The sequence below is a fragment of the Leptonychotes weddellii genome, chromosome 3, assembly GCF_054177405.1.
Source record: "Leptonychotes weddellii isolate Sample4059 chromosome 3, ASM5417740v2, whole genome shotgun sequence".
In the NCBI taxonomy this organism is placed as follows: Eukaryota; Metazoa; Chordata; class Mammalia; order Carnivora; family Phocidae; genus Leptonychotes; species Leptonychotes weddellii.
The window spans coordinates 6,643,544-6,652,506 of NC_138371.1; the positions used below are offsets into that span (position 1 = coordinate 6,643,544).

The window sequence follows — 8,963 nt, forward strand, 5'->3', positions numbered from 1 at the left end:
GGGCATTCTGGCCACTGAACAGAAGACGGGGCAGGGAGTGGCTCTACGGACATCCTCGAGGACAAAGTTCGGTTCTTTAGCCGCTTTCCTGAGCGTCTAATTCCAATGCGGCTTCTGGGTCGGCGTAGACTCGCCCTTGACCGCACCTCCTTTCTCCAGCCTCTGTCTTCCCCCTCCCCCACCGGGCCGTGGCTGTAGCAGGTCGCAGATGAGAAAGGCAATGGGAGGAGAAACAGTCTTTCATTGAGGGCCTACTATGTGCCAGGCCCCGTGCACGGTGCTCCCCTACTTTATATCAGGGCCCTCGCAAGTCTGCGGCAGGCATCTGTGTGCAGGGAGAGAGGAGGCCACTGTGCGTGCGGGAGCTGGCGGCCACTCTGAGCCTTCCCCTGGCCTCATTCTCAGAGTGGCTGAGGGAGGCCAGGCCCTGGGCCCGCTCGCTGCTGGAGTCACGGGGTGGCCTCCAGCCTCTGGACCTAGGCCTACGCCCCTCCTCGTCGTGCTGGTGGGCCCCATCGGGCCCCTGTGCCTCTCTGAACCCGCGTCTGCCCTTCCCGCAGCTGCGGCCCGGGAGCCATGCGGAAGCCCGCCAGGAGGCCGGCGGCCCGGCGCCTCCTGTAGCTGAGATCGCCCAGGGCTGCGCGGCGCTGCCCGTGGCAGCATGGAGACCCCATATTCGATGACGGCGCACTACGACGAGTTCCAGGAGGTCAAATACGTGAGCCGGTGCGGCACGGGAGGTGCGCGCGGGGCCTCGCTGCCCCCCGGCTTCCCGCTGGGCGCGGGGCGCAGCGCCACCGGGGCCCGGGCGGGGCTGCCGCGCTGGAACCGGCGCGAGGTGTGCCTGCTGTCGGGGCTGGTGTTCGCCGCCGGCCTCTGCGCCATCCTGGCCGCCATGCTGGCGCTCAAGTACTTGGGCCCGGGCGCCGCGGGCGGTGGCGCCTGCTCCGAGGGCTGCCCGGAGCGCAAGGCCTTCGCGCGCGCCGCCCGCTTCCTGGCAGCCAACCTGGACGCCAGCATAGACCCGTGCCAGGACTTCTACTCCTTCGCGTGCGGTGGCTGGCTGCGGCGCCACGCCATCCCCGACGACAAGCTCACCTACGGCACCATCGCGGCCATCGGCGAGCAGAACGAGGAGCGCCTGCGGCGCCTGCTGGCGCGGCCCGGGGGTGGGCCGGGCGGTGCGGCCCAGCGCAAGGTGCGCGCCTTCTTCCGCTCGTGCCTCGACATGCGCGAGATCGAGCGGCTCGGCCCGCGGCCCATGCTCGAAGTCATCGAGGACTGCGGGGGCTGGGACCTGGGCGGCGCCGCCGAGCGCCCCGGGGCCGCGGCGCTCTGGGACCTCAACCGGCTGCTGTACAAGGCCCAGGGCGTGTACAGCGCCGCCGCGCTCTTCTCGCTCACCGTCAGCCTGGACGACAGGAACTCCTCGCGCTACGTCATCCGCGTGAGTGCGTCCCCCTCCCCAGTTACCCCGCCGGGGGCCCGGGGGCGGGGGTGGGGCGTCACGGCCCCGCACGCGCGGTCCCCGCGCAAGGCGACCGGTGCAGAAGGGGAGGGGAAGGGAGGGGAGGGGAGCGCGCACCAGCGTAGCGCGGGAGGAGGGCGCAAGTAATTTCCCTCGAGTAATTGCGGTGTTTAGTGGAGCCGCGGGAGCCGCAATTTCCCAGTCCTGTGGCAGGCTGTGAGCGCACGGAACGAGGGGTGTGCCAGTGGGCTGGGGCGGGCCAGAATGCCAGGGGCCCCAACTCTCGGGGTGGGCCCCGCGAGTGCCCTTTATAGGTGGGGAAGGTGAAGGCTTATAGGAGGAAAGATGGGGGCATGGGCTCCCGCCTCCCCCCGGATCGCCAGGCTAGGCTGGTGAGGGGTGGGGGTTTCTACCAGCTTCTCTGGAGGGAGGGAGGGGTAGGGTCTTCCTGCTTCTGGGGCTTGTGACAGTGGATATCTGGCCCGTCCTCTGGTCAGTTTTCAGGAACCTGGCACGCTGACCTCTAATCTCTGACCTCTGACCCCATCCGTCTCCCCAGATTGACCAGGATGGGCTCACTCTGCCGGAGAGGACCCTGTACTTAGCTCAGGATGAGGAGAGTGAGAAGGTGCGGGGTCGTAGCGTGGGATATCGGGGAAGGCCTGCGGCTCCAGGAGGGATGGACTAGGGCCTGACACTGACCCCCACCCTTGAAATGTCCCCTCTCGGTGCAGATCCTGGCAGCATACCGGGTGTTCATGGAGCGCCTGCTCAGCCTTTTGGGAGTCGATGCTGTGGAGCAGAAGGCGCAGGAGATCCTGCAGCTCGAGCAGCGGCTGGCCAATGTGAGCCGGGGGACGGCCGCGGACTGAGGGGAGGGGACCGCCAGGCAGGGCTGGTCCTCCTCACTCACCTCTACCTCCAGATCACAGTGTCGGAGTACGATGACCTCCGGCGAGATGTCAGCTCCATGTACAACAAGGTGACGCTGGGGCAGCTGCAGAAGATCACCCCCCATGTGAGTGCAGGCCACCGTGACCGCGGCAGGGGGCACCAATCCTGGGGCTCCAGGGCCATCCCTTCCCCAGGGCCGTAGATGGGTTCCTGTGTCCTCCTGTGCCTCTCCCAGACTCCTTCCCTGTCCTCTGTGGTCCCTGCCACGCCCAGCCATACTGTCTCCCTCCCCATGACAGCTGCAGTGGAAGTGGCTGCTGGACCAGATCTTCCAGGAGGACTTCTCGGAGGATGAGGAGGTGGTGCTCTTGGCCACAGACTACATGCAGCAGGTGTCCCAGCTCATCCGCTCCACACCCCGCAGGTACCACTGCCAGCCACCCAGCCCCGCCCACCTGCCCCTCCGGGCCCCTCCCCTGCACCCCACACCCCCTGCTTGGTGAGCTTTGAATTCCCATTTTCACTCCTGTCCTGTAGCCACCCTGGGGAGGCAGGTGAAGAGCACTGGAACAGGAGTCCAGATCCCCAGACTCAGACGTGGCTCTCGCCTACTCCCTGGGACCCTGGGCAGGGCTTGTGCGCTGCCTGAGCTGCAGTTTGCTCATCCGGGGATAGTGAGGCTGAGTCCAGACTTCAGAAAGGGAAGGTGTGGTTGTAGCTCTGCTGCCCCATGGTCGCCGAGGGGAGAGCCTCCCTGGTCTCTGGCCTCCTTGGGGAGGAGCAGAGGCCTCTCAAGGTCAGGCCTGAGGCAGACAGTCTCCTTGAGCGCCCCACAGCAAGTTAGCATTTGGCCCTCGGTGGGGCCGGGGGAGGGAGGCGGGCGGAGGTGTGTCCTGCTGTGTGGGGGCCCAGTCCTTTTCCCTGCTGGGGTTCCGGCCACTCCAGGTTCCGCCCCCACGGATCCGGGATGACCCTCAGTCCCGTGTGGGTGTGGGTCTAACCCCAGGCTGGGGGGTCTGGAGGGGGATGGAGTGGTACCCTTGGCTGGCACTGGCACGGGAGCCCGTCTGGACACGCAGCTGTCTCACCTGGTGCTCAGGATCCTGCACAACTACCTGGTGTGGCGTGTGGTGGTGGTCCTGAGTGAGCACCTGTCACCACCATTCCGAGAGGCGCTGCACGAGCTGGCCCGTGAGATGGAGGGCAGTGACAAGCCACAGGAGCTGGCCCGTGTCTGCTTGGGCCAGGCCAACCGCCACTTTGGCATGGCGCTTGGAGCCCTCTTTGTACATGAGCACTTCTCTGCTGCCAGCAAGGCCAAGGTCAGGCTGCCCTGGGCTTGGGGGTTGGGTGCGGGTGCTGGGCTGGGCATCGAGTCCTCCCATGGCCTCTGTCTGAGAATGGGGAGCCCCACACATCCCCTTGCAGACAGGGGCTTAGCCCTCTCTGGGGCTCCAGACTACTTCTCACCAGGCCACCTCCCCCAGGAAGCCTACCTGGTCTGCCAGCCACAGGAGGGTTTCCCCCTCAGGCTCCTGCCCAGCTTTCTCTGCCATGCTCAGTAGGCGTGGCCTTGGGAATACGTGATCGTTGCGGGGGTGGTTTGCTTCCAGATTGTGAGCTTTTTGTTGGGGGTGCAGGACCTGGATCCCCACCTCCGAGGTCTCCCCTCGGTGCTCAGCACCAAACCTTAGGCCGAGGAACTGGTACTGAATTAGTGGTACCCCTCATGCCAGGTGCCCGGGGGGGCACAGAGCCAAGGCCTCCGGGGTTGACCCCTGATCCCCGACCCCTGGCCCTGCAGGTACAGCAGCTCGTGGAAGACATCAAGTACATCTTGGGCCGGCGCCTGGAGGAGCTAGACTGGATGGATGCTGAGACCAAGGCAGCTGCTCGGGCCAAGGTGAAGTGGACCCTGTCCCCTTTCGTAGGTTCCACAAACACTTACTGAGTGCCAACTGGGTGCCAGGCTGGGGTAACAGAAGAGGCAAGATGCCCCTTGCGGGGTTCACATCGCCTGCTCTGGCCTCCCCTGTCCTTGAGCCCCACCTCTGGGCTGGCCCTAGAGCTTTCTCCATTGGGGGTGGGGGGTTCTTTCCCGAGGCCCTGGCCCACTCTGGCCACTGTCTCGCCCGCAGCTCCAGTACATGATGGTGATGGTGGGCTACCCGGACTTCCTGCTCAAACCCGAGGCTGTGGACAAGGAGTACGAGGTGCGTCATCCCCTGGCCCTACCCTGCCTGACTGGCTGGGCTTCGGTCCCTTGGTCAAGACCCCCAGGGAGGCCCACCCTCACCGAAGAGGAGGAGCCACGGCCCTCAGCTGTTGGCCCCTGGGAGGACATGGGGCCTGCACAACACCAGTCTGGCCAGACCCCTCGCCTGCCCTTGAGCACTGCCCATCCCCCGTGCAGTTTGAGGTCCATGAGAAGACCTATTTCAAGAACATCTTGAACAGCATCCGCTTCAGCATCCAGCTCTCAGTCAAGAAGATCCGGCAGGAGGTGGACAAGTCCACGTGGGTGCCTGGCCCAGAGCTGGGGGAGTCGGGGAGGGAGGTGCTGTGGGGAGAGGCTCCTTACCAAGGCCAGGAGGCTGCTGGGTCAGACCACCTCACAGCCATGCTGGTGCAGGTGGTGGGGGGGACACTGCGGGGGGGGCGGGTACTCAGCCTGGGGGAGACGCAGGACATGGCTACAGGCTGGGCCACTCCTTAAGGAGGAGCCGGCTGGGAGGTGGGGGGCCTCCCTAGCTGACCCCCACCTCCCTCCACAGGTGGCTGCTCCCACCGCAGGCCCTGAATGCCTACTATCTACCCAACAAGAACCAGATGGGTAAGGGGGCCTGTCCCGCAAGGGGCGGGGTGGAGCTGGGGCAGGTCTCCTGCTGACCCTGCCCTCTTTGTAGTGTTCCCTGCAGGCATTCTGCAGCCCACGCTCTATGACCCTGACTTTCCACAGTGAGTACCCAACCTGGCATGAGCCAGAGCCAGCTATGCAGTCTTGTCTGCCGGGTGCATGAAAGCAGCTCAGAGTGTCCTGACCCGGGCTGGGCCCAGCAGTCATGGCAGCTACAGTTCCTGGGCCCCCATCGTCTTCAGCCTTGGTTATTTAGAAAAATGTGTAGGTTTGGTTTTTCTTTCTTTCTTTCTTTCTTTCTTTTTCTTTTCTTTCTTCCTTTCTTCTTTTTTTCCTTCCTTCCTTCCTTCCTTTTCTTTCTTTCCTTTCTTTCCTTCCTTCCTTCCTTTCTTTCTTTCTTTCTCTTTCTTTCTGTCTCTTTCTTTCTTTCTTTCTTTTATTATGTTTTCTTTTCTTTTCTTTGTTTCTTATGTCCTGAGCTCCCCCTTACCTGGTTTGAGGCTCCTTTAGGTGTTTCAAAAGTGGAGTGACCCTAGTGATGAGGAAACAGGCCAAATCCCACATGGGGTGCCTCAGTTTCCCTCATGTCTTCCTCCAACCCGCTCTCTTCCCTCATCCCAGCGCTGTTAGATGTGATTTCCTAAAAAGCAGCTGCAAAGGTATCATTGGTTCCTTTTACATATTGGAGGACCCTGAGGCATGAGTGCCCCAAGACTGTGAGGACTCCAGTATGGCCTCCCCGGGCCACTTTGGCCTGACAGGGGCCTTCCCGGGGCCTGGGCAGCAGCGTGCAGCTCCCAGAGGGCGGGTGAGGCTGGGGCCTGACGCTGCTGCTGTGGGCCCAGGTCTCTGAACTACGGGGGCATCGGCACCATCATTGGACATGAGCTGACCCACGGCTATGACGACTGGGGTGAGGCCCGCGGGTGGCCGCAGGGGGTGTTGGGGGAGGGGAAGGACAGGCGGTAGGGGGCAGGGTGGTGATGGGCTGATGAGACCCCACAGCCCTTCTGTTCCCGTGGGCCAGTGGGAGGGTGGCGGAGGGGGCCTTGGGGCTGAGAGTCGGTCCCAGCCTCTCTGCCCACGGCCCGCAGGGGGCCAGTATGACCGCTCGGGAAACCTGCTGCATTGGTGGACAGAGGCCTCGTACAGCCGCTTCTTGCGCAAGGCGGAGTGCATCGTCCACCTGTACGACAATTTCACGGTCTACAACCAGCGGGTAAGACCCCCTGCTGCCTCTGAGGCCCGGCTGGGCGCAGACGAGGAGCGTGCACACCCACGTGCACACACATGTGCCCCGGTCCCTGTGCATGGGCCTGGGGTCTGCGTGCACACTCACTTGGGCGCATGAACAAGTTCACACGGACTCATGGGACATGGGGCGCAAAGGGGTCAGAGTCCCATCTAAACCCTCTGGGAAAGGGAAAGAGAAGGGGGGGCCGGGGCCCAGGGCGGCAAGGCCTGAGGGAGGCCAGTGGGCCGCAGACAGACCCTGGCCTCTTCCCTTCTCGGCAGGTGAACGGGAAGCACACGCTTGGTGAGAACATCGCGGACATGGGTGGCCTCAAGCTGGCCTATTATGTGAGCTGCCCCTGCCTGGCCCTCCCTTCCTGTGGGGGGAGGGTAGGGGCTGGTGAGGACTCAGCCAGGGACATAGGCACCCCTGCCTCCCCACCACATGGAGCTGTGGCCTGTGACTGGCACCGCGTCCCCTGGAAAAGGAGGGACCCCCAGGCTGCCTTCAGGGAGAGCACAGAGGGCTGCCTGGAGGGGGCGAGGGCTGTCTGGGGTCAGCCCTCCCAGGAAGGAGCACGGCTCAGGGAAGGTGGAAGGCTGGCATGGTGGGCGCTATGCAGAACAGGGGCCAGCGAGGGGCTGACTGGGTGGAGGGTGAGTCAGTCTCCACAGTGGGGGCACCGCAGCTCCACACTGTCACCCCCAGGCCTATCAGAAGTGGGTGCGGGAGCACGGCCCAGAGCACCCACTGCACCGGCTCAAGTACACGCACAACCAGCTCTTCTTCATTGCCTTTGCCCAGGTGGGCCGGGTGGGGGCCGGGTGGGGGCCGGGTGGGAGGTGGGCAGGGCCGGGGACGTAGCTTTCAGCCTGTCTCTCACCAGCCAGCCCTCAGAGGCGATGGCCCGGTGGGTTTGGAGAAGGGATTAAGGCCTGGTGGGCTGGGGGGAGGGTTGGCAGGGTTTGCTCAGTGGACTCCTTGGCTTCATCTTCCCCTCTCCTCCCCTCCCCCCCGCGGGGCCCAGAACTGGTGCATCAAGCGGCGGTCACAGTCCATCTACCTGCAGGTGCTGACCGACAAGCACGCACCCGAGCACTACAGGTGTGCCTGCCCGCCTGCCCCGTGCCTCACCCCCTCCCTGTGTCTGGGGTGGGGGCAGGCAGGAAGGGGGAGGGGCCGCTGGGGGTCGCGGCCACGGGGACCTCCTCTAGGTGGGTCTCTCCTCCTGCCCCAGGGTGCTGGGCAGTGTGTCCCAGTTCGAGGAGTTCGGCCGGGCCTTCCATTGCCCCAGGGACTCGCCCATGAACCCTGCCCACAAGTGCTCCGTGTGGTGAGCCTGGCCGTCCGCCCGCATGAATTGTCTCCCTGCCGGCTGCCGGGGCACGCATGCACCCGGCGCGGGTCTGCTCGGGGCGCCACCCGCCTTCTCGGCCCCTGCGGGACCTGGCCTTCCTGCCGTCCCTCACTTCAGGAGGGGCCCGGAGCAGGCATGAGGTTGGGCTCCAGGAGGGCCTGGGGCAGAGACGCTGCGGTCCCCCGCTCTGGCTCTAGGGAGCCAGACCCCCCCCCCCCCGCGGCCAGACCGGATTGTACAGGCCCCACCCGCACTGTGTTCTTGCTGCTGAGTCTGGTCAATAAAGTGCTGTACTATCACTTTGGCTTCTTCAGGGTCCCCAGAGCAGGTGGGGCTGCAGGGGCCCCTTTGTGGGGAGGCTCGGGCCCTTCACACAACGGGGACCCTGGACAAGACCTTGTCCCTTCCTGTCCCACCTCCCTGGCTCTTCTGTCTTTCCCCCCAACCTCCCGTTCCTCTCCCTGTAGACCTGCCTAGGCTCCTGTCTAGTTCTGGGGGTACCCCCAGACCAGGCTAGTGGGTGCCAGGACACCGAGCCAGTGGTCTGTACTCCCGCGTGATCCTGGGACTTGCTTCCCCCGCGGGAGCTTCTGCACTATCCCTTAGCCCGTCACAAGCCCGGGCCTTGGCCTCAGCATGTCCGAGAGAGGGGAGCCGGGAGTTGGGGGGCCAGTCCATGCAACACTGAGTCATCCTCCAGTCTGAAGAGGAGGCTCCAGGGATGAGAGAGAAAGGAGCGTCAGGGGCGGGTGGTGAGGCTCCAGGCGTGGCCTGTGGCGGGCGGGAAGAGGAAGGGCTGCCCCATCGTGACCAGGAGGGTGGGGGTGCGGGGAGGACATCTGTGGAGCAGCCCCACTGGGTTATCCGAGGTGTCCACAGAGAGGGGGGAACCAGTGGGCCTCCTGCCTTTCCTCCTCGGGTCTGTTTCTCTTACTTCAGGGACAGCCTACAGTCCCCCTGCCCTGCCCGGTGTGGCCCGTCCCCATCTCCCACTGCAGTGGCGCATCTCTTGCCAGCCCAGCTCCTGTCAGGCTCAGGGAACGTCTGTCCCCATCTCAGCCTGGAGTGACACTTAAAAAGCTCCTGTATCTGAGCCTCGGGCACGCCAACCTTGGGCAGTGAGAGACAGAAAGCACACGCACGCCGCCGCGGA

The 8,963-nt window shown here is 64.6% G+C and overlaps 1 protein-coding gene across 1 annotated transcript; it reads left to right on the forward strand.

Moving 5' to 3' along the window:
* The first annotated feature begins 431 nt into the window (after positions 1 to 431).
* ECEL1 (endothelin converting enzyme like 1) lies at positions 432 to 8,448 on the forward strand. Its single transcript, XM_006749982.3, has 17 exons — positions 432 to 1,447; positions 2,028 to 2,096; positions 2,203 to 2,313; positions 2,394 to 2,486; positions 2,662 to 2,786; positions 3,462 to 3,684; positions 4,167 to 4,265; positions 4,501 to 4,575; positions 4,776 to 4,879; positions 5,137 to 5,195; positions 5,269 to 5,320; positions 6,065 to 6,132; positions 6,314 to 6,438; positions 6,735 to 6,800; positions 7,162 to 7,257; positions 7,481 to 7,557; positions 7,691 to 8,448. The coding sequence occupies exons 1-17, from the start codon at positions 662 to 664 to the stop codon at positions 7,788 to 7,790; spliced, it is 2,328 nt and encodes a 775-aa protein (XP_006750045.1). The 5' UTR covers positions 432 to 661; the 3' UTR covers positions 7,791 to 8,448.
* The last annotated feature ends 515 nt before the right edge of the window (positions 8,449 to 8,963 follow it).

Excerpts from the sequence above, each read along its gene's own strand:
- ECEL1 (XM_006749982.3), top strand. The coding sequence starts at position 662 with ATGGAGACCCCATATTCGATGACGGCGCACTACGACGAGTTCCAGGAG. Across the intron at positions 3,685-4,166 it reads CTGCTGCCAGCAAGGCCAAG|GTACAGCAGCTCGTGGAAGA; the intron begins GTCAGGCTGCCC and ends CTGGCCCTGCAG. Across the intron at positions 7,558-7,690 it reads CACGCACCCGAGCACTACAG|GGTGCTGGGCAGTGTGTCCC; the intron begins GTGTGCCTGCCC and ends CTCCTGCCCCAG.